The sequence below is a fragment of the Propithecus coquereli genome, unplaced genomic scaffold (assembly GCF_000956105.1).
Source record: "Propithecus coquereli isolate 6110/MARCELLA unplaced genomic scaffold, Pcoq_1.0 Scaffold37, whole genome shotgun sequence".
In the NCBI taxonomy this organism is placed as follows: domain Eukaryota; kingdom Metazoa; phylum Chordata; class Mammalia; order Primates; family Indriidae; genus Propithecus; species Propithecus coquereli.
Genome location: NW_012149396.1, coordinates 4,276,536 through 4,301,940, shown reverse-complemented (window position 1 = coordinate 4,301,940; position 25,405 = coordinate 4,276,536). Strand labels below are relative to the sequence as shown.

General features: G+C 38.7%; 1 protein-coding gene across 1 annotated transcript in view; it reads left to right on the top strand.

The window, feature by feature from the left end:
* CCDC68 (coiled-coil domain containing 68) overlaps window positions 1–20,122 on the top strand; it is a 38,299-nt gene extending 18,177 nt beyond the window's left edge. Inside the window, exons 4-10 of the mRNA XM_012651728.1 lie at window positions 451–591; window positions 1,595–1,720; window positions 3,401–3,529; window positions 9,059–9,141; window positions 17,781–17,886; window positions 19,177–19,260; window positions 20,066–20,122. Of these exons, the coding sequence (XP_012507182.1) occupies window positions 451–591; window positions 1,595–1,720; window positions 3,401–3,529; window positions 9,059–9,141; window positions 17,781–17,886; window positions 19,177–19,260; window positions 20,066–20,122 (726 nt within the window). The remainder of the gene's footprint in view (window positions 1–450; window positions 592–1,594; window positions 1,721–3,400; window positions 3,530–9,058; window positions 9,142–17,780; window positions 17,887–19,176; window positions 19,261–20,065) is intronic.
* The last annotated feature ends 5,283 nt before the right edge of the window (window positions 20,123–25,405 follow it).

The following is a 25,405-nucleotide window of genomic DNA, read 5'->3' as shown; positions in this document are numbered from 1 at the left end:
ATTTTAGTAGAGATGGGGTCTCGCTCTTGCTCAGGCTGGTTTCGAACTCCTGAGCTCAAACAATCCGCCCGTCTCTGCCTCCCAGAGAGCTAGGATTACAGGCGTGAGCCATCGCGCCTGGCCTACAACTTAAATTTTAAAAAATCTGGCCTATGGATACTATATATCTCCTAAGAAGCACTTAACAGTATATTTGAAACTGTAGGAAATATGAGAGGCATAAAAGATAGAGTTCTACCTCTTTTAATACAAGAATCTGTTAAAATGTGAGCAAATATAGAGGCCAGCTGCCTCACCTAGAATTCTCCATTAATATTTCAAAAGATTTCTTTTATTTGTGCTGACCTGAATCCTCTTTGATGTATGTAATACTGAGTGATAATTATTGTTGTCAAAGTCTATAGAAAAGAGAATAGTCAGGTCTGAGATTCTCATGCTTGTCCCTTTCAGCGCTATGGAAACCTTCCGAATGGCTCCAATACTGAAATGGATCCTTCTTGTTGCAGTTTGGATTTGCTCATGAAAGAGATGAAAGGAAAAGACCTACAGCTCTTAGAAATGAACAAAGAGAACGAAGTATTGAAAATCAAGGTATGACTATTAGGAGAAATTTCAAATTTTGTATTTTGAGGCTTTGGGATAACAAGATAGATTGTTAGCATTCATGTGTCTGTAAAAGCAGAGAGACATCCACGCACACTCATGGGTCCACATGTGTGCTCACAAATACAGAAAAGCATTTTTATATTTCACAAATTGAATCTCACTGTTTTATTTTGGAAACTACTTTTTTTTAAGTATTAAAAAACTTACAAAAATTCAATGGTTATAAAACTTCAATCATGCAAGATGAGCAAGTTCTAGACATCTGTTGTACAACATTTTCCCTATAATTAACAATATCGTATTGGTCGCTTACAAATTTAAGAGAGTAAATCTCATATTAAGTGTTTTTATGACAATCAATTTTAAAGTGTTTACATATTTGAAAAATATTATCATCTTCATAGTCAAATGTATCATTATTTGTTTAATTACTCTCTTGTTGAATGCTTTAGATTTTCTTTTTTGGGGTTTATTTTGCATGCAGTCCTGCAATGTATCTCTTGGTAGGTAAATCTCTGCAGCCATCCTTGATTCTTTTTTTAGATTAAATCCTTGAAAGATTCATGACACTTTAGCTTTATTATTGCTCTTAACACTTTAACGTTGTCCCTATTTCAGGAGCATGCACCTGTTAGTACTGTTGTGGCCGTTAAGGATGAAAGCCTTGCAAATAAATGCTTAAGCTGATAGGGTACCAAGGGATTCATTCAAGGGTGAGGTCTATAGCTGCAGGGCATTGCTGCCTGCCAGCTCTGCTTTGGCTTGGTCAGGGCAAATCTGCTTTTGTTGACAGTCCCTCTAAGTAGGGGGTCTCTCATTTTACATTTTCCTCTTACCAGATAAAAGTGTCTTTTCTCCTATCCATTGCTCAGGAGGGTACCCATGATACAGTTACAGCCTCTGTGTTTTCAATTGCCCCTCAAACTGTTCTGTCTTTAACGCTTTTTGTTGTAAATGTCAAAACATGCACAGTGACCTTCTGTTCTAGCTGGAAGCCTCCAGAGAAGCAGGAGCAGCGGCTCTGAGAAGCGTGGCCCAGAGATTATTTGAAAACTACCAAACACGGTCTGAAGAAGTGAAGAAAAAGCATGAAGACAGTAAACACTTACTCCAGGTACCAAACTCATAGCTTGTCTGTTGGAGAACTGGCCCCCACTAACCCCTGCTTGGAGCCAGAGCCCTTCAAGTCCCTTGTTTTGGACGAGTTAGATATGAAACAAGCAATGGCCAAGTGACTTTTGTGTGCTCAGTCCCCCCTCCCACACCCTTCCCCCCACACTTAGCCTGACACCCAGATGTTGCAGAACTACGGTGTTGTTGCCGTTCTTGCCTAGAGCCCCTGTGAGCACATGTGGAGGGAGGAAGGGTCGCCCTGCCTGGGAATCAGGGCTGGCCCTGCTGAGTCTGGCTGGTGACTCCTCTTCCGGTTTTGCCCTTGACTCACTGGATGACCCAGACTGACTCATTCTGCCTCACTGCACTTGAGTTGCCTTGTCTCTGTAATAAAAGAGTTGCATTAAACAAATGGTTTCAAAATTGTTTTGGTCCTGGAATACATTCTTCAGATTAAAAAAATAATAAAAACAAAACAAACAAAAACATATCTATAGGTGTGAATATACATAGTAAAATATAAAAATATGTATTTTATATATTTTTAAAATATATATAAATTAAAAAAATAAAAAACATGTACACTCACTCATAGATATATGTTTTTTGTTTGTTTTTAAATCTGAAGTATGTGTACTAGGACAGATGAAACTCTGTCTAAAAATGTATTCTAGAACTGGAGGAGAAAAAAAGAGAGAGAGAGAGAGTGTGTGTGTGTGTGTGTGTGTGTGTGTATGTGTGTATGTTTGCTGAAATTCAAAATGTAAAATAGCTAATGGGGAAGTTCATTCGTGCCAAGGTGGGGCACCTGGGTCTCTGCCAGCTCAGGCCTCAGGAAAGTCCCCAAGGGATTTCCTACTGTGACACCCTCTCATGCTGCAGGTGGTGGTGATGGTCGAAAACTCACCTGCATGCCGGGTGGAGATGAGAAACATTAAGTGAGAGAAGTGAAGGGGAAGGTGTGGATGGAGGGGTGCACTGTTTGAGCAGTGAGGCCTTCGGGGGGACAGGTTGCATGTGTCCCCGTAATGGGGGCTTCAGCCCCAGCCTGGAGTGGCCTGGCAGGAACGGCTACCTGGTGTTTTCAGGGAAAGTCAGACACTTGTACTTTTCATTGTGAAATCTCGAGTTGTGTTAAATACACCCAGAGCAGTCAAGAAGCCTGTTGAAACACTCCCAATGTGATTTACGGGGCTGGAGACTTCTCTTCTCTGGGGTCTTTTAGTGCAACTCCTGCTCTATGCCTCTGAAGTAACCCCATGACACACTGCACAGAATTATTTTGCTTTTCTGATGCTTTCTGATTGAAAAGAAAACATTTTTAAGTTGAAGATCAAAGATTTTTTTTTGTTGTTGTTTCAGATAATTTTTGTTGTGGAAAAGTCAAAACTTTTGCTTTTCTTAAATTAATCTCTCTCCTTTTTATACCAGTTCAGGAAGTATGTTTTATGGTAACAAATGTGAACATTCTAGGAAAAATATTTACACATTACTAATTCTCTACTGATTTAGTGTTGTAGTCTATCAGGTTTATTTTGAAGGAAACACTGAAATCAAAAGAGTAATTCTAAACAAGTGTTAATTCTTAGTTTTTTTGGATAATTAGAAAATTATGGAGGGACATAATATGTGCATAGGTTTAATAAAAACAAGAGTTTGATGACTGTTTTTCTGATCAAAGGTTAACAAGCTTGAAGAAGAACAGAAATTGAAACAACGGGTTGAAAATCTGAATCAAGTCACTGAAAAACTTGAAGAAAAACACAGTCAAATCACAGAATTGGAGAACCTTGTACAGAGAATGGAAAAAGTAAGCCATTAGAGGAATTTCTTCCTGACAGTTAGGATGAGAATGAAAGAAAATAACACAAAAATGAATAAGACATTACATTAAATAAGATAATGTTAACTGGAAACACTCTTTACAATACCTGGTCTTAGGAAGTCATCAGTGATATTAGTTTCTTCCTTAAACATTTAATAGGAACTGTAATGTAGTTATTGATTTACCTCTCAGCAAATACTGTAGTCCTACCATACCATCTATCACTTTTTTTTTTTTTTTTTTTTTTGAGACAGGTTCTTGCTCTGTCACCCAGGCTGGAGTGCAGTGACATCATCATAGTTCACTGCAACCTCAAACTCCTGGCCTCAAGCGATTCTCCCACTCCAGCCTCCTGAGTTGCTGGGACTAAAGGCATGTGCTATGATGCCTGGCTAATTTTTAAATTTTTTGTAGAGGTGAGGTCTCCCTATGTTACCCAGGCTGGTCTCAAACTCCTGGGCTTAGGCAATCCTCCTGCCTCAGCCTCCCCAAGTGCTGGGATTACAGGTGTGAGCCACCACACCTGGCTCTCACTTTCTCTTTCTAGTAAACATCTGTCTTAGAAAGGAGAACCAGGTGAGGCTGTAAATGAAAATAATGGAAGGGATCCAAAGTCCACCAAGTAGGAGTAATAGTATAATATATCGCCATGGCATTTTTATGTATCAGAGTCAATGCAGTCAATGCATTTTTGCCTACTTTGGGTTTGTAAAAACCTACGACTGCCCTAGGAGAGACACAGCTCCCATTAAGAAAAATCATTCTACAGAAATTGAAACTTTCAAGAGGTATATTTAGGGAAAAGTGATAATACAACAAAAATTATAAAAAGTATAATGCAGTGTTCCTTTAAATAGCTAGCACTCCAAATACACACAGAAGGTAAACACATAAATTTAATGTATGCCTTAGCATTTAGAATTCAGACAATCAAGGACTTTTTTACAGGAAAACAAAGAAAATTGTCATCTCTGAAACTGAATATGGAATAGGTAAAAATGTAGGATTTGGCTTCTAGTAAATATTGCCCAATACATTTTTACATTTATTGCATTAATTCCCTGATTTGCCTCTGCTCTTCTCAACTTTGTTTTATGAGTTTGCCTGGGTTTATGCCGTTTTGTAAATGTCACTTCAAAAGTATCACATTTCAATATTCAGGTTTCTTACCAAAGGAACTTTGATTAATTTGAAACTATTTCCCAAGAATTTAAAGTTTTATAACACTGCGAACTTGGTTGAATTTGTAATCTTAATGAAGGCCCTGAGGCTATCACAAAAATTAAATAAGCCCAAACTTAACTACGTCTAATACTAATAATATTCAGCTGTGTCTATGCTGTGGGTCACTTAGTGAAGCATTCTGGAAGCAACCTTCCAGAATGCTTTAGTCACTTAGACTTCAGCAGAATCACTGAGCTAGAATGTCCTTAAGCAGTTGGTTTATCCAGGCATGACAGTTTATAATTACATTGGAAAAACTGTAACATTTGGTTGAGTACTTGGTAGTGTTAGAATGCTTTATCCTGTAATAAATAGTTTAACAAACTGATAGCACAAGGAATGTTTGCATTTAGGAAAGACAGACAAGCCTGGATAACAAATAGGTTGTTTAACCAAACAATTTGATTAACTAGCTTGAAATTTAAGTTTACACTTGCAATCGCCCTATCTCAAATCCGGTGACACTGGGTCAGGTTTAGTGGCCACATGTCAGGGCCTGAAAATTAACAAAAGAAGAGTAGAAGATAATTTCTTTATTTCCTAGTAACCCTGGGAAATCTGTACTAGATGTGCGTTCATCTTGGAGTTATGGGGTGTTACATACCCAACTGCTCAGTCAATAAATATTTGATCACCTACCATGTGCCACACAGAACTAGGGGCTGGAAATATATTTGTGAATGAACCAGATATAAGCTCTTTTCATGGAGATAACAATGTAGTATATTAGGCTCATGTGCGGCTCAAAGACATTCCCAGAACTCCTTTCTTTCATTCTCCTAGGGGTACTTTCAGGAGGCTGAAGTCTGTTGGAGGTAGAGGAATGTACCTCAGAATAAAGTTCAGCGGCTCAGATGCTGGCAGGACATTTTTGAGAAGTGATGGCCTACCTCCTGCCTAGATATTTGTTTTGTTTTGTTTTTATCTTTTGTCCTGAGCCCATTCTTCTGTGGGACTGCCTAGATATTGACCCATGACTGTGGGCTGTCTCTAGGAGCTCTGGGACAGAGCAAGTGGACAGGATGCCCATGGCTCAGCAAAGCCATGCAGCAACCTTCCAGAATGCTCTAGTTTAGTGACTTCCTAGAGTGGAGCCTATCAGAATCTCTGGAAGGCAGAGGTGAGCGGGGATGGAGGGGAAGGGCAATGTGCAGGAGTTTTATTTTTGTTTTTTTTTTTAATATTTGATTTAATGATATTTTATGTTTATGAAACAAACAAGTAAATAAATAAGACTGTAAGAAGCAAAGCTTGGCAACATCTTGTTGGTTTAAGGAGATAGTGAGAAGATGGGCTGCGGGGAAGGGCGTCTCAGGTGGAGAGTGCATGTCAGAACGAGGGGAGGGGGCACTGAGCCTTTTACATTAATAGGAAAAAGACACGAGTTCAAAAAAGACGTGAAAATTAAAAATGAACATCCTCACAAAGGTTGATAAATATTGCCCTGGTAGTAGGTGCCCCCTGGAGAAGGATTTATTTGCTACTCACTTGAACAATCCACTGCTCCAGTAAATGGCCATTAGTGGTATGAGGTCTGGTAATGAACACATTACTTAAAACCTTCACCATCTGTCCCACTTTAATCAGGAATGCAGTGAGAATGAATTCCATAAGCACAGTGATAAGCCGGCGGAAAACGCCCAATAAGAGCATTTTAATATGGCATATGTTCCTTTTGCTAGCAGCGCAATTCTGTTACATCATATTTGTTTTCTAGTGTCGTTGATTTAGCTCTATTAAAATTTTAGAGCTCAAAGGCACTTTTGAGACCACCATAGTTCCTCATCATCATTTTATAAATGAAGACAGCATGAACCAAAAACTATGCCACAATCCTCAAAAGTTTCTAGTTCTCAACCTTTTCCACCATGTCCCTATCCTCTCTGATGCCGGATCAAAATGATACCCTTGGTTCCTAAATCATTTATCATTGACTGCCCCACTAGAAATTTTTTTTCCTTGGGACCATGGTGTGTATTACAAAAATAGAATCAAAACTTTGAAAAGAAAATGATCCTTTCTAATTTAATGAAAAATTTGTTATTTTTTATTGTTTTCTGTGCATGAGTTGTACACAACTTGAAAAATAGTTCACGCAGCTCTCAAGCGGAAGAGACGTGAGTTTCATGTGCTTCCCGAGGCCCTGGGCTCAAAACTAGCGTGACTTAAATACAACTCACAGGGCAGTTAATGTGTTAAATTGATGTCCGCTCCACTTCCATCAATAGGGTGAGACCTGCAGCTCTCCAGAGGTATGGCTCTGCGGACAGTGTGTTGCCCACTGTGTGGTGCTGTGAACCCCTTTTCCCTTCCCAGAAGGCACTGCCTGAGAAGTGCTATCTGGTTGGTGTCATTTTCTGTGCTGTCAAAGAGGAGGCGCTAGGAACCCAAGCGAGCCCTGGTTTAGGGAGAGCATTTCCTTGTTCAGTTGTCTGATCTCCTTGAGCCCTGGTTATGAAAATCCATCAATCGAGTAAGAAGCGTAAGTCTGTTAGGAAGAACGTTTGTTAAACACCATTGTCCCCCATTCTACAAGTTCAAAATATGGTATCTGTTTCTTTGATAATTCATGCATCCTCATAAGCTTGTGAGGTTTATCTGTGATCCCTCAGAAATAATTTGAACACAACTAGAGCGATTGCAGACAATTTCTGTGGAGCAAGAATGCTATGAGAAAAATTTGAAAAAGTTAATATAACTTTTAAAAATAACAGAACACATAAGATATGAAGTGATTGGTACCTTCAATGATCATATATTGAGGACCAACTATGTGCCAGGGAAACATGCAGGCCTCTTACACATATTATCTCCAATCATCCCGACGTTTCAATATAGGTAATATTATCCACACTTTAGAGATGTTAAGAAGTTAAAAATATGACTCTTACAAATATAGAATGAATACATGTCAAATGATTTAACCATCATTAATTAATGAATAGATTAGTAAGATGGGAACACTGGTTTAAATAAAACATTTTGAGAAACTATTTATAGGCATTTTTGGGAAAAAGGAATATAGAATAGGGTTACTAGATTAAATAATAAAACTAGTTAATATTCTTTAAGGCAATTAATCCATATCTTTTAGGATTATCTTTTCTACCGGACAGAAATCTACAAATTAACATGCAACTTCACAGAGTCAGGGCTTTCATCAAATAAATAATAAAGTCAAACCCAGGGAAATTCTCTGAGATCGTTAAATAATTCTTGGGTCAGATTATTAAACAATGACCCATTTTGACATGAAAATCACATGCTGTGTATTATTTTTATTTCTAAGTTTTGGTTAATTTTTCTTAACAGTGATAAGGCCCAGAGAAGTTAAAACCTTGGCCCAAATTTTAAAACCAGATCAGTCCATGTGCAAGTTCTTTTTGATATTTCTGTTGCACTGCACTATCTTGTAGTAATATAATGTGCATTCAAATACTGTAGCAGGGAGTGATTTTAAACAGCACTGTAGATAGTTTGAAAACATCTCTTCCGCTCAGTTCCATCCGTGTTGCCAACACCAATTCCTGTCTCTTACCAGTCTTGGCCGATTCCCCTCACGTGGCAACCTCGACCAGCAGGCTGAAGTTTCAAATCCCTTTTTTCAGCATATTTCCATCAATATAAAGTGAACACGATCATCCCAGCTTGATTTTTCATGGACTTGTTTATTTATTTGGTGGAAAGAGTTTGGTTTAGTAATTAACTTAAGGTGTTTTTTCAGATATTCTTTCTCAGTGCCACAGTTTCTCCTGTATCTTAATCGGGAAGCAATTTTATCGTTTGTGGCTTTGATCCTTCACCCAAAATACATTTACTGCTTTTCTGCTTTCTGACAGATGCCATGTGAGCAGGTAGAGGTGTCACGTGTCCTTAGACATTTCAACTCAGTCTAATGTCAGGGAAGCAGGTGTAATGGCAGGAGAGTCAATGCCTAGCGAAGGCTGAGCAGAAGGCTGAGCAGGCTGTTTGGGGTGGGATGGGGAGAGGTGGGTAGGAAAGCTTGAGCAGCCCAGGCCACATCTCAGCAGTGGGCTGGAGGAGGAGCAAAAGCCCTGCAGGCAGGTGAGGGAGTGAAGACAGCTACTCTTGACCTATCATTGAGCTGCCGCTAAAGCACACAGGAGAATGCCTCATCAGGCTCCCTTGGGGGTGGGCTGTAACAGCTCACATAAAATTAACTCTTTAGCTAAGGCCATATTTCTAGTATTGCAAGAAAAATTCCTTACCAAACACACACATACATAGTCTTATGCAAATAAGCAAAATTTGTATCTTATTTTCTCCTAGGAAAAGAAAACACTACTAGAAAGAAAACAGTCTTTGGAAAACAAGCTGCTACAACTCAAATCCAGCCCTACATATACTAAAAGGTTTGCAAATCTACCTCCTAAATAAAAACAGTTCCTTGTATCTTTTCTCTCCCCTGGTACACTGGCCAGCGAACAGGTGACTTTCCATCCCCCAAGGAAATAGGATGACTGAGAGTGCAGGGGGAAGGTCAAATTCCTAGAATTAACAGTCATGTGCCTGCCTTTCCTCACCCACTGAGGAATCAGGGTGGCAGAGTTCACTGGGGGTGCATGGGAACTCGTGGGAGGGTTAATCCTTCCTTAGCATGAATGACCCTGGTTTACCCCTGGTGCTAACGAGGATGCTGGAGAGGTCTTCCTTCCCCGCTGCTTCTGTCTTTGTTAATGAGTCTCTTTTATAGCAGCATTAAACTGGCCAGCCCGCAAGTGGAATTCTAAGATAATTTCATGGTGCTCCTCAACTCTGTACAGAATGAAGGATGTACAATGGAAAACATCATTAGTACTTTGAACTTACAAATACTCATAATTTACAAGCAGTCACAGTCCTTATTATGCTGGGCGTGGGGGTGGATTTGTGGCTATCACCATGACTGTAGTGCTACTCAGCTGCTGTTAGAAAAAACCTCTGGACTATTTTGTAATAACTCACATCATAAGAGAAACTTCCTGAGGTTTTTCTTTTTTTCTTTATCCTAAGCCCACCACAGTGATTGTATATTCTGATGTACTGATATAATATTGTTCAAAGTCAAGTCTATTTCAAGATCTTAATTCATCCATCTAGAACTATTTATCGCTCACTAGAATATCAGGCATCAGTATGGATAAATCCTTGTTGTCATTTATTTATTCACTGATATATGCTCAAACATCCCTCTTTCTTGGTCTTTTGACTTTTTTCCTCATTGTTCCCTTTCCTTTCTTATTGTCTCTCTCTTTTCATCTGTCCTCGTAAGTTGTGCCTTCTGTCTGGCTCATACTCATGCAATTTTGACTGCGTGTGCCAAAGTCCAGAACTGGGCTGATCCTGGCAATTGCACACAGATATTTGGAACATATTGGTATACTGGGATACCAGTAATTTTAGTATCTTCTTCCCCGTAACAAGCATATAGCCCCAGAATGTGGACTTCTAAGACAGTTTTGTGGCACTGCACAACTCTGTAGAGAATGAAGGAAATACCACAGAAAGCATCCTTAGATCTTGGAATTATTTACAAATATTCATAACTTAATTCTAAGTAAATCTTTGGATTTTTTTTTTTCTCTTAAATAGAGCTTTCCCATGTAGCAGAACTACTGGCTTGTACAATATGTCTCCCATTAAGAGTGCAGGCAGTCTGAGTTTGATTTTTTATTTAAAAATGATTTTTTTTTATTGATGATACAGCTTTTGTCAGTCTTTGAGCCAACAGTGTTACTGTTTTAAAAAACAAACTGGTCTAGTCTTTCAGTTCTATTATATGTGAGCAACTGTTATACGGAATTCTTCAAACTCTTAAGGAAGCTTTGGAAATTTTTGAGAAAAATGGATGTTTTGTGTTTCCAAAAAGATGTTTGAACATCTAGGCTTATGTAATTTTTACAGATTATAGGTATCACAAATATTTGCGATTATTTGTTTTTTATTTATTGCTTTTTCTGAGCTGTGTGTAGAGGGATTCACTTTGCTAAGTGACAAGAAAATGAAACCAGTATGAATTAGACTCTTTCGCGTGAAGCAATAGAGACTTGGTAAAGCTACCACAAATAAAGGGGATTTCTGTTAGTTTAAGATTGGCTAAATATGGCCGTAAGGAAGTGGCAGAAAGAGATCTCCGGAGACCTCTTGGACTGGTTTCTTCATTCACCTGTGCTGCAATGAGCAGAAGGCCATTTTTCAAATGTCCCTCTGCCCTACTACATCACAAACAAATACACAGGCCCATTTTAAAGGTATTTTTTGGAGAAATGCATTTGGGGTTTGTAAAAATAAGCAGTGTTGGCTCCTCCATATTTAGGTAGGAGTTGCGTAGGGATAGCAAACTCCTTAGAGAAGGAAAGAGTTATCGTGAAGCAGAGGTTGCATGTCAAAGCAACATGTTGCTGCTTAAATTGTGCATTTATCTGTGGTAGTTTGAAGGGCTCTCTCAAGCCATCCCTTTGGTGCCACCATTGAAAATAACAATGGAGAAGAATTTTATGGACAATAGTAAGACATATTCCTGAGTTTTGTTGAAACTTGAACAGAGCTACACCTATATCCAAGCTGATTCTTTCCCTTGGTCTGGCCTGGGAATGGTAGAATCTGACTTCTTCTATTCTCGCAGTGTGGTCTTTAGTTATCCATCCCTTCTTCCACTGGGAACTCACAAACAGTGATGTCCACACTCATAGAAGTCCAAAGAAACATTAGATCCTGAATAGAAGGCAATCTGAGTGCCTATAGATGGTAGTAAGATTTTTTTTAAGAAAAAACAATAGCATCAGAGAAGCTCTAGAATGCCACCAATCTTACTATCTTCTCTCTCCAGTGGGAATTCTATGTAGGGGTTATTCATATTTCTAATGCCTGGGTAATGTGTAGTGTGCCCAGAAGTAGCATCTTGGGGCATGCAACATAGTTTCAGTTGCTACTTTTGCTTCCTTCTTCTTTTTTCTCAGTACCTATTGGTTTCTTCTGGAATTTTCATTCCTATAAATATTATATTGCATTAATCCCTGGAAATAAATGTCCTTTATAAAGACCTAAAAAGTTTATATTCTAGGATTGTGTACATATGGCCATGTTCATGCTATTCATATCCTTTACAATGATATATTTGTGTACTCTGAATTCTAATAAAATTTAAGGAACATGATTACTTAAGTTGAAAATAAATCAGAGGATGAAGCCAAGGAGTTACAAGAATAGGTATATAATGAGGTTAGTCTCCAAAATATGTACCATGAGGTGCCATAGACTGGCTCCCAATGGACCACTGACTCAACTTTAATTTTTCCAGCAGCCAACCCAAAGAAAATAATTATGATTAGTTTGGTAACTCTCAATGTCCACATCATTAAAACCAACCAGGTCTTTGGGATAAGTTCAGTTCTTTCTAATATATCTAGAAGGCCAGAAGAAAATTGTCCAGGGTATGCTCATAAAGTGAACTCTAAATAATGTCTTCAGCTGAATCCTTGTAGCTCAGAACATCCTCTAAAAAAAGATAGCATGATGCCAAGGGACAATTCAGTCAGAGCTATTACAACAGTGAGGGCCAGCGGGCAATGTGACAAGGTCCACCAATGTTGCCCTCTGATGGAGTGAGTCCACCCAAGTAGGGGTGAGGAAACTGCAGCCTTCTGATTTCAAGATTGTTCTTTTTAAAGCACTAAAGGAGGCAAGAAAAGCTTCATCTTTGTCTGCTGCACCCCTTTTAATGAAAGGATTTGTTCTGAAAAATTTGGATTCAATCAAAAGGCGACATGTGGCCCTAAGGCCGCAGGTTCCCCACCCCTGAGTGGGTGGGGCCTTCCTTTCTTGAATGCTAAGGAATCAAACAGGAAGAGAAACACATGGTACTCTCTTCACCCTCTCTCCATGAAGAATTAAGAGAGCTTTAATTTCCTCCCTCGAAAGAGCAGGGCCAGATTCTTTTCTCTTTTTGTTGGGGCCTTTTTTGCCTGTCTATGCTGACATAACGAGGCTGTCCTTTTCAGCTCCAAGTCTGGGATATTTGAAGTAAAAAGAAAACCCAGGGAATTCACCATTGTGCTGTTCCTTGGGTCCCAGGTCCCAAGCCAGTCTGCCTCCTTTTCACCACTGTTCAGAGTCTTCTTCTGCTGGTTTCTGTACAATGTCCAGGGCTTTTAGTTGTGCTTAGTGGGAAGAATAGGGAAAAGTATGTCTTCTACATCTTCTCAAAAGCTGGAAGTTTTTCAATTCTATTTTGATGTCAACATTTACTTTATTTTGTTTTCAGTTGCATTGTAAAGGAAAACCTTGATCAAAAATTATATTGAGACCTTGGGAGGCAGAGCATGAATCCTAGATTCAGACACTGGTCAGAAGGGCTTTGCTCCTTTTTCTAGACTTGGCTCTTTGTCATGAGTTCGTCCTCCTGTTTTCCTGTGTGCCTCTTTATCAGGACTGAGTGCTTTAATGCAAAGATAAATAACAAAGCTTACAGGAAGCTCAAGTGGCAGCTTATTTAGATATATTTTCACACTTAAAGGCCTTAAATGGATGACTAGGTTTCATATTTATCAAATGATCCTAATAGAGAGTTTCTGCAGCGACCTTTAGTCACTATTTTAGTGTATTCATGGAGGTAAGTTTAGCCCCAAAGCCCTGTGTTTTCAGGAGTGCTTCTGGAAATACTTTTTTCTTCCATCTTGAGACCGCTTTCAAATTTGTATTTATTTACAGTGAACTTCATGGTAATATCTTCAAGGAACACATGCGGAAATTTTCTGAGCTTGGTATTTTTGGTAGCATAGTTTCAATCCCATCGCCCTTTCTAAAGCCATCTCTTTTTCTCATTGGTTCCAAGGTTCTGGGTCATGGCCACAATGAGAACCATTTTCAATACTCACTTTAACAGTTTATGGTGTTTTTATATTTCAGGCATATTCAAAGCTTGCTGGCTTCTGCAAAACATCAAGTTCTTTCTCATTATTTCCCAGGGAAGTCCTGAGTCTGACCATTAAGTAGGTCATTGCTGCTCTTTCCTCCTTTTTCTTTTCTTCTTTTTCCTTCCTCACTGGAGCAATTGTGAATTTTAGCACCAGCTGTGGGCCAGATTTCTGCCTTCTGTGCTGTTTTGATCTTTATGTCTTCAACTCGTCTTTTTTTAGTGCCTGAGGTTTTTGGGTTTTTTTTTTTTTCCTTGGGAGGCTCCCCACTTCTCCTATCCTCTGAATGTTCTCGACATCTCTACACTCCAGAGGTTCAGAACGTCACCCCCAGATTTCTCAGCCACGCCCCTCGCATGCTCCCAATGTCCTTCGACTTCTGAGGACACCCTGCCCCTGAAGATTCTCTGTGGGTGTGAGCCCCTCTCACTCGCAGATCGGAATGTTTGCAAACCTTCAAATTCTGATCTCTCCTTGGAGGGCTCTGAGCTCTCCTCGCCCCCGTCCTTGGGGTGCTGAGCTCCGCCTGCTGGGGGTCCTGAAATCTCCTCAGGCTCCTGTGCCCTTGGTAAGGAAGCCTCTGAACCTGGAGTCCAGGGACAGGTAACATTAACGTTGATACATTAACATTAACATTGACGGTGCTGGCGCAGCCCTTCCCGGAACTTGAATTTTAGAAATGCTGCCAGGGCTGAGAGTCGCTGCTATTCTCAGTTCAAATTTTATGGGCACAAATCATTGTCATCTAAATCAGGCTTCCAGCTTATTTCTTTTCGAATGCTTCCTCCCATGAACCGTGGACTAGAAAAACAATGGACCGGTAGTCCTCCTTCAGCCTGAGTTGACAATCTATATTTCTTTCATAACTTTTCGTAATTTGATAGTTGCTTGTAGTGTAATCTTCCAGAACTCCATGGAACCAATTGAGATAGAGCTTCTGTTTTAATGGCAGTGCAACCTCTACCTTTAATCTATTGTGTCTTTGAGAATTTTCAAAATGGCTTGGTTTTGTATGTTGATTGTTTTTTTTTTTATTTCAAAAGTAATACCAGCCCATTGCGTAAAAAATTTAAGGTAAAGTAGCAATCTTCAAAGATAAAATGGAATTCTCCCGATTTTAGTCACACAAGGATAACAACCATTTAATTGGTTAGCCTATATCCCCTCAAAGTCTTTTCTATGTTTAAACAAATATTGAAAAAGGCACGCATGCATTTGAAGTATGACACACCTACAAAAACATGCACAGAACATAAATATACCCTTTAATGGAATGGACTGTTGAAAAGCGAATACCTGGGTTTAAACAAAACCTGGGGCAAAAATAACAGAACATTGAGAGATTTCCTAAAGTGGCCCTGCTTCCTGTGCTGTATGTCTTGCTCCTTCCAAACCCAACTCAATTTTTCTCCTCCGAAAGTAACCACTATCTTGACTTTTATTGTAATCATTTCCCTGATTTTCTTTATGCATTCCTAAACACGATAGCTTATTTTTATCTAGTTTTTATTTTTAACTTTCATAAGTGGCACCATGTATCCATCTTCTTTTGCTCCATATTATGTTTTTGAGATTCATTCAAGGTGTTGCAGTTATCCATAATTCTAAGGTATGTGTGTGAATACACCATAATGTACTTATCCATTCTACTGTTGATGAACATTAGATTATTTCCAGATTTCAGCATGCACAAAAATTCTTTAAACATTTTTGTATCTCTCTCCTAATGCACACACTGTATATATACTTAGGAAGGGAATTACAGTTCATCAGTTAACTGTGGTAGAAAATGCCAGTTTTCTAAGATGATTGTACCAATTTAACTTCCAATAGCAGAGTATGAAGTTCTTGTTGCTCTGAATCTTTGACAAGGCTTAGTATTTTCAGTCTCGCTAAATAAATTTTGGCTATTTTGTTGGTTGTGTAAGAAATGTGTGTGCCTTTATTTTGTACTACTTTGAATATTAGTGATATTCAGTATCTTCATATGTTTCTTGGCTATTTGTATAGTCTTTTTTGTGAAGTCCCTGTCCAATTTACTTTTTAATTTTTCTACAGGGATATCTGTTCTATTGATTTGTAGGTGTTCCTTATATATTCTGGATACAGTGTCTTTATTAGTCATTTGTGTTGCCAATATTCTGAGGCAATTTTATTCACTCTCATTTGGTAACTAAAAGTTTTTAGTTTTTATCTAGTCAAATTTATTAATTTTTTTATAGGTAATACTGTTTGGAGCCCTGTTTTAAATGTCTGTCTCTACTCCAAATTCATGAAGATGCTTTCTATATAATCCTCTGAAAGCTTTTTTCTGTTTGTTTATTTCATAGTTTTATTCATAGTCTACATAGAATTTGTTTTTATTGTGAGGTGAGGCTGGGATCAATTTTCTTTCGATTTTTCTTTTTTTATATGACTATCCAGTTGTCTCAGCAACATTTGTTGAAAGGGCCATTCTTTCTGCAAGATTTTATAAAACCACCTTCATTATAAATCAAGTCTATTCATCTATCTATGGGATATACATGTGTATGTAAAATAAAAGTGCCATGGATGTACCATATTTTGTTTTTTCAGTCTTCTATTGATGGGCATCTAGATTTTTTTCCATTCTTTTAATGCTACAAACAATAGTGAACCTTCTTTTACATATATTTTGTGACATATATGTTGTATAATTATACTTTCATAGGACAAATTACTTAATTCCACAGGTTAATTAAATAGCAATGGCCATCATTATATATTATTTGTACTTGTGCAAGGATTTCTATAGTTTTATAGAAATTAATGCTCTATAGCAAATGAAACTTCTTCATAGCTCTCTCATGCAAAACCAAAAGAGAGAAAAAAGTTCAAAGAATGCCTAAGTATTGCAAGTTGCCTGCAAATTACTTATTTTTGAGAAACTATATTATAGGCAGTACTAAAAGTTATTATTGATACACTCTTACTGGTTTAGTGCTACATGACTCAAAGTACGGTCCGTGGACCAGCAGCATCATGGAAACATCTGGAACATGCTGTAAATGCAGAGTCTCAAGCCCTATACTAACTAGCCCAGTGAATGAAAATCTGCATTTAACAAGATCTCCTGATGAATGTTAAATTTGAGAAGCAATGTTTTAGTATATGATGTAAAACAAAATGGAAGCTAATAACTCATTCTTTTCTAGTGAGAATATGTCATGGTGTATTATATGAATATCCATGATCTTTGTAATATATGTAGAGGCTATAAAAATACAGAATTGGGATTGCACTGGACAAGGGCAAAGATTGCATGACTTCTCCAAGATCACAATGCTTCCAAGCTTGGTGGTCTTGCCATGATGCACGTTGCTTCATAACTTTAATAATACTATCAAGAAGAGAAATAGCCAACAGCTGTACAATTAATTCCAGTTACCCAAATGGAGCTTTGAGAAAGTATGAATAATCTAAATTCAAACTTGACCCATTTTTTTTTCCACGGTTGTTGATGTGGACTCAAAAAATGTTAGCTAAAATTTAATTTCTTTCTTTGTTTTTTTTTTCCTTTCCCTACTTACAGAAAGTAAAATTACCAAAAGTAGGAAGCCCCCACTCTCCCCTCCAAAAAGTCAAACACAATCCACAACATGTGCTAAACCTGAATCAATGGGAATTGGTTTCTGATGTGTATGTAAAAATCTCCATTTCTGCTCTCATGTTCTGACCCTGCTATTCCCATGTAATTATCTGTGAATTTTAATCGTTGCCAGGTCTGTGGATGCTCATAGGAAAGATGATTTAGACATGTAAGTGCTTCAACCCACTCAATACAGCTTGACCCTGCTACCTGCTAGAGGGAGTCACAGATGGCCAGAGAGGAGCTTTTGACAGGAATTGATATTCTCATTCAAATTCGTGTCTGAGCAAATCAGAGCCTGCTTCATAGCTATATGTCTTCAGAATGTCTCTTGCAGCATATGGGGCCCTGGGGTCTTACCCACATCATGCCCAGTAGCAGTGAAGAGTGTGAGGAAGGCCTGGCACAAACAGTAAGAAAGAGCTGTTAGAATGTGTGAACAAATCTTTCTTTTTTTCCCTCTCTCTCTCTTTTTTTGTATTCCCAGTTGCCAGGATCTTCAAATGGAGATTTCCATTCTCCAGGAGCAGATCTCTCATCTGCAGTTTGTGATTCACTCCCAACATCAGAACCTGCGCAGTGTCATCCAGGAGGTCAGATTAGTCAAGTGTATTTCTCTGGTAGATGGTATGTTTACAGCATGAAGCTGTAATGAGATTTTTCTCCCCACTGGCATATCCTTTTTGTTTCTCATGTAACATGGCTCTGTCTTCCATGCCCACTCTTGTCTGTAATGCCAAGAGAACCCGTAATGTCCTCAATGAAGATAGTTTGGGAAATTGTGTTTAACTGGTTTTTTAAAAGATGTTTCAGTGATTTTTAAAAAAATGTGTTCAGAGCCCAATTATGTTCACTGTTTTTTAGAAGATTTCGTAGATCAGGAGATTCAACTTTTCCTTGAGCAAGAAATGATCTGTTTTCATAGCCTTATAGATAGTCAATTTATTTAGGATATATTTTAGGGTAGGGTATAGCCTGGCTCGTCTCTGGGAACATCCTGGCAAGTGAAAAGAGAAGAGGCGATTGTGGGAGCAGCTGGGTAGAGGGTGGACTGTATGAGTATTTAAGATTTACTTCACGGTACATATTGATCTGATATTGGGGGTCTACTTTAAATTTAAAATCAGACTTCTATTCGATTATGTTATTGCCTAATATTTGTTTCCAAAACTAGTCCTCCCAAATAATTCCAATGCCTTCCTGACATGAATGTAGCATTTGTGCTTACTTGGCTACGACCTTACCAGAGAGCCAGAGAACTGAGTAGTAGAATCTGAGAGCCAAGAGGAAGCTTGGCGCATCCCATACTCTCATTTTACAGATGGAAAACCTAAGTCCCTGAGTGGCTCAGTGACAGAGCTGGTGATGGCATGGTTGGTCTTAGAATCCATGTGTCCCCTCTCTTCCTGCTCCATTTTGCATCTCATCGCCCCACCTACAAAGTCCACATCGCCCCCTGGCAAGCCAGGCTCACCTGTGATGCTGTTGGTTGACAGGACCTCTGCCTCAGGGAGCCTCTGCACACCAGGCAGCGGCCTTGCCTCATGTCCCCCAGCAGCTGCGTCGGCAGGATGAGAGAACGTTAAGTCTCTGAGCCACAGACGGCCAGTGCTGTTTTGCACAGGACGCGCGCCTGCTGAATGTGTTTTAAACAGGTTATCCAAAGATGAGAGTGTCTGACAGCACCATCTGAGGGCTTTCATCCCCAGGTGCCAATTTGGTCTGCTATTTTCTGTAGCCTGCTGAGCCCGCTAATGCTTTGGGATTTCATCGTTTTAATTTGATGAACATCATTTGACCTCAGAAATCTGTACAATTTCTGACTTAAGTAACTATTCCCTGTGGTCCGACAAGGTTTTTCAGTTGTGTTTTCTAATTCTTAGATGGAAGGATTAAAAAGTGATTTGAAAGAACAAGATAAAAGGATTGAAAATCTCAAAGAAAAAGTTAACATACTTGAAGCCCAGGTAAGGAGGAAATCTGCTTTACATTTTGGTGCGAGTGTATGTGTTTATCTCTGTGTGCGAGTGTGTCAGTGAGGCTGTACACTGTGCACGAATGTGTGTGTGTGCTTGGATGCGATGGTGTGCCTGTGTGGCGTGACAAATATGTCTGTATGTGCATAGGCGTGTGCGTGCGTCTGCCTGTGATTGTGCGTGACTGTGTCTATGTCTGAGTATCCGTGCCTGTGTCTCTGTGTATGACCAAGTGTCTTTTTATGAGTGTGTGTGCATCTTCCCATGTGTAAGAAATTATAGCTCTGGAAGGAAGTATTAATACTTATAATAATTGTTAAATTATTATTATTTTAAGGATTTTATTAAATTATTAGCAGTATTAACATTAAATATTAAGTAAATATTATTAAATAATTGTTAAAGGTTCATTCACATTTTCTAGAACACTTGTATTGAAGAGATGGTTGATAACCTCTCTCGACATGGACTTGAATTAGAAGCTCGGTCGAGGCCACTCTTGTGTAAATTCCTCTCTAGCCACATGGCCAGGCTTCCTGTCTCCTGCCTTTGCTCCCATGCATGCTTCTTTCCTGGCCTGGGGTGTCCTCCTTCCTCCTCTTTCTTCATCCACATTCATCCCATCCATGCTTTGCTTCCGGGCTTGCCCACTTCCAGAAGCCTGTTGTGATAGTCTTGTTTTTCAGTGTTTTAAAACTTAGCATAATACATTCTGATTTACTGGGATAAGATGTGCTTTTCTTCTTGCCCACTCACTCTCCCTTTGCCTTTTGGTGTTCCCCTTAATGGCTTTCAGGGGCTGGCGGTGCCCCTGCCTGGCAGGAAGCACCTGCTGGGGTTAGAGTGCCTCTGAGGACCCCATGGGCTCCTTCCTGTCAGCGCTGCTTCTTGCTGTGTCTCCTCACTGTTCACCTGGTCACCTTTTCTGCTCTATCTCTCAGTGTTTTGATTTCCTGCCTGTTATCCTCCTGCCAATGTTAATGTTTTCCTGGCCTGTGGAATAGGAGATGCTCTGACTTCAGCTGGAAACCTTCATCATCTGTTGGAACTTTTCTCCTCCCCATGGTAGACCAGATGGGAGCTGCATCACCGTCCTCCTAGCCACAGCCACGTTCTTCTTTCCACCACCATGTTCTTTCTGCTTTCCCCAAATAGAAGATTAAAAAAAACCCATAATAACATAAAGAGGTTGTGAATATTTTTACATCTTAATTTTCGTAGGCTTGCTTTCCATTTCTGCCTTCCCAGAGGACCACTGTTCCCTTTTTATTCTGGAGGGCAGAGCTCACAGCCCCTCACGCTCTCCTTGGGCGCTCATCGTCTCTGGGTGGTGTGGGACCGTTGCATTGCTCGCAGCTCCGTGCAGCCACAAACGCAGCGATTGTGGAATAATTGGCTCAAAACTGGTGTTCACTCAAGTGCCCAGTAACGGCTGGCTAATTTGTATCAGGGGACCTCTAAATTGTGTGATTTGTGTCACATTGGAGCCTCTTCCTCTTAAGGAATGTTCTCTAAAGGCATTTCTTCACAGCCTTTCTGCCATCGTGGCTTTTTGGCAAATGTTACTGGATAAAATATTTTTATTACATTATTATAAATATTAATACATGTTGCATGTATTCCTTACTTTCTTTTTTGCATAACTAACATACATTCGTTCACTTTGTGTAAGTTAATAAGCAAATAGAATAAGAAAGTAACTCATAAAAGTATCATCCATGGTTACCAGCAGCATCCTGTTACATACCTGTGTGTACATATTAAAGATATACAGTATAAACAGCAATCACATTATGCTTATTGTATTGTAATTCTTTTTAACTTTCATTCAATTCATTCATTTGTTCACATCACTAATTATGTAATTAGTTCTACAAGTACTTATTGAGTGGTTACTATGATCTAGGCAGTAAATTCAGGAAAACAATATTGAACAAAAAATACACGAGTGAGCCCTGCACTCTGGAACTTACTGGTCAGTGAATGAATTTAAAATGCCCATTTATTCTAGATGAGATTTATTGAATCTGTTCCAATGGAGTATCTGTCGATTTGGCTCCAATACCTTACTGCTTTAATTATTATACATCTTTAATACATTTTAATTGGAGAGGTTGTTTTGGAGTTGGCATCATCCTCAGATCTTTCACTTCATTGTGGTTCTGGGCTCTGGTCATTCCTTTTCAAGGGCCAGCTGTCATCAGAGAGTCAAGGTAACAATGGTGCTACTGCGTCTAATTCAGTTTTATGTTCTTTAGTTGTGTCTGTTCATTAATATCATCCCCAAAGCAGATTTTATGTTCTAAATAAGCTGGCAACTTAACTCAGATACTGTAAACCATCCAGTTGGCCTTTTGGTACAATAGTTAGATAAGGAACATGTGTTTGTTTCTATTTTGACTCTGATTAGAGTTCAAAATTCGGCAAATAATCACTGACTAGCCACTAAGTGTGGTGTGCCCCGGCAACAGATTTTTGTTCCCTCGTGGAAAACTCTTGGTTTGCTGCAGACTCTCCACACTGAGGTGACAGCCCCTCTCGGTGTTGTTTAAAGACTCTCTGTATGTAGCTCAACCCAAGCCACCATTTTCTAACGTTTTCTTTTATAAAAAGGGCTTTAAATAATAGCAATATCTGATGAGTGTCTTTATGTTCTTAATATTTTCTTAAGTAGGTAAAGCTTTTCCTTCACAGCAGTGGATGTTACTATGCCCATTTGAGCTTTAAAAAGTCCAAGCCACATTAATTTATTCAGCAAATATTTTTGTGTATCTCTGATGTGCCAGGAAATGTTCTAAGTGCTGAGTGGGGGGTCATGAACAAGACAGATCGTCCCTGACCTCATCTTACTTACACTTTAATTGAGGATATAGAAAATGAACAAGTAAATATACAACTTCGTTAGTACTCTGAGAAAGAAGAGAACAATGTGAGGAGTTATAGAGTTTTTTTCCCTCTTGGGGGTCCAGGAGGGTTCCTCTGGGTATCTGATTTTAACCCATTATCTAAATATAGAAAGTGGGTCGGAAGCAATGGCTCATGCTTATAATCCCATCACTTTGGGAGGCTGAGATTGGTGATTGCCTGAGGCCAAGAGTTCAAGACCAGCCTGGGCAACATAGTGAAACTCTCATCTCTACAAAAATAATAATAAAAAAATTAGCCAGAGTTTAAGGTTATAGTGAGTTATCACTGGGCCATTGCACTGCAGCCTGGGTGACAAGGCAACACCATGTCTTTAAAAAAATAAGTAAATAAATAAATACAGTGAGTGTTTGAGCCATAGTGGTTCAATTTCTAGTCTATCCCTAGTGAATACTTTATTATAAATCTCTTAAACTAGGATGATATACAGGGGTGTACTATCTTGTACTGCAAATGTAAGGATACTACCTATTTTGGAATTCATGAAATAACAGGATAGACTGATTCAGTTTATAAAAAATGATCACCAGAGTTTGAACAACCCTTTTAAACACATCAACTTTCTAAACCATACAGACAGAATCACTTTCTCATTCATACGAAAAACATGTGTCTCTTTGTAATCGTGCTACCTGCTTCATTTTGATTAATCCTCAAAGCTATTCCAGGAGAAAGTTATCATTTACTAAATTTTGCAAGTGTTAAAACTGACACTCAGAGAAGTTAAGAAACTTGTTCAAAATCACTTGGCTAGCAGGTGGCAGAACCTGAGTTTGAGTCTGCTTGACTTTGAAGCATTTGCCTCCCTCTAATATCTACTAATCTGGATGATCAAATAAGTATGCACGTGTGTAGGTGTATATATGTGTAAATGTGTGTGTGAAATATATATGTACATTTGTATACTATATACATTTAAAAATGCATAATTATACCATTAAATTTGCATGCCCATTTATTTTTATTTAAGTCATTGTCACAGTTACTATATTAAATATTTTCTATTTTACTTCTAGATTTCAAGTCATGGAAACAAATACTTTTATCTGTAATATTCTTTCTATTCTAGCAGTTTCCTCCCTCTCCCCAGGGAGGATAAAATTTACTTATATAACTCTATGTGTTTTTTTTAAACTTTTAATTTTTCAAAATCTCTTTTAAATACCAGCAAATAATTTCTGCTTAAGTCTACCAAAATTGTTTACTTTCTTTCCACTTTTGCATATCTTTTATCGTCTTAATTTACGATGCTGGCATTCATCTTATATTCCATGCATTTCTATCTTCCGCAGTAATGACCTGCTCATATGGAAATATGTCTTCAGAAATTACTCCACTTTCTAAACTTTGAAGATTATCCTACTTTATGTAATCAACATCATCCTTAAAATCTAATTCTTAGAGTGTGTTGCTAAAAGATTAAGTTTGTAAAAAATTATGTATTTGGAAAACTGTCAATAAACTGTCCTTGGACAAAGAGTCAGAATTATGGCGGATCCGTTCCGGCCAGTGATTTGTAATTTTGTAAACTAATGATGTAATGAAACTCATGCATATGCTGTCCTAGTTAAAGGAAAAACTAGAAAAGCCTATGAATCCATAAAAAATACCTAAATCTGGTAGATGGAACAAATCAGCATGGAAGTTCAAATAAAGATAGTCTGACCTAATAACTCTTGTGCTTTTGTATTGTTTGGTACTCAACAGCTTGAGACACTAGGAGTTTGTTCTGGAAATAATTCCAAATAGCTTCTATATAATTGACCAGTTACTGAATATTTTTATTCCAGTGGTGGTTGTCACCAAGACAGTGTGTTTCAGATTGCTTCATAACTTGTAAAGTACTGTCTAGAGGGGACTTTTCCCTGACCACATACTTGGCCTATGATATGTGCCTGCATGTGTTTGGAGATTTATCTTCATTATATGAGGCAATCTTTATTATCAATTTATCACATCTTAAGCACATTTCCTGGGTGAAACTGAAGTGCTTAACTCTTGAAATATTACAGCAAAAGATTAATGTGTCTGAAGATGCTGGCTTCATCCTTTAGTTATTATTCAGTGTAAACGCTGGGAGCTAAGAAAGGGCTACAGAATCAGTGGCTGACTCCAAACCACAGGTGGAATCTTAGAAAAATACCTTTTAAACTTTAATTACATGACTCTTTAAGTCCTTAGTGTCCTGAAGGGAATGGAGCTGGAGTGTTGCTGTTTGTCACCTGTCATCATTCCACATGGTTTCCTTTTGGTCCCAGACTCTTTTATCTGGGTATATCCTTTATATACCCTCTGGCCTGGATTTAAAGACCTCTGGCCTCTTAGTGCAGCCAACTGGCAACTCGGCGTTGGTCATGATCTTTCCGTGTTTTACGTCTCACTTTCCAGACCTGTGAATGCAATTGCTTGTTTGGCTGTGTTGTAGAGAAAGCACCGGCTCTGGACACAACTTGACACTGAGCTCCGCCATGAATAGGATGTTGGGTGGTTGAAATCTTTGGACCTCAATTTTTAGATATAAAAATGAAACTTGGACTAGAAAATCATAACCAACTGCCTTTAAGTCTTAACATCTACACCAGGCACTGAGCTGAGCACTTTACATATTTTTATCTCATTTCAAAGCTGTGAAGAAGGGGCCATTAGTATATGTATTATACAGATGAGGAAATTAGGCACAGAGAGGTTAAGTAACCTAAATGAGGTCATATAGCTAGTAAAGGGCTGTGCTAGGATTTGTACCTGAGAGCTGATACTCTAACCCTTTTCATAACTGTTACATTATCTCTGAGAATTAGGACAGTGCTCCCAGATTTAAAATAGTGTGATCATATGGTATTTGCTTCTTCCAGCAATCTAGACAAGATAGGCAGACATGTATCGTGTACCACTAGTATAGAGATAGAAAAACTAAGACTGCAATGAGAAAATTGAGGCTAAAGAGGCCATGACCTGTATAGTAAGGAATAGATGGGGCCTATTTTCATGGAGTTTATAATCAAGAGATTGCAGAAGAAAGGCAAATATGAGATCAGTATTGTGGGTATCTTTCTTTTTTTTTATTTCAGCATATTATGGGGGTACAGATGTTTAGGTTATGTATGTTGCCCTTGCCCCCCCAACCCAAGTCCGAGTTTCAAGTGTGTCTGTCCCTCGGATGGTGCACATTGCACTCTTTGTGTATGCATATACCCGTCCCCTCCTCCCTCCT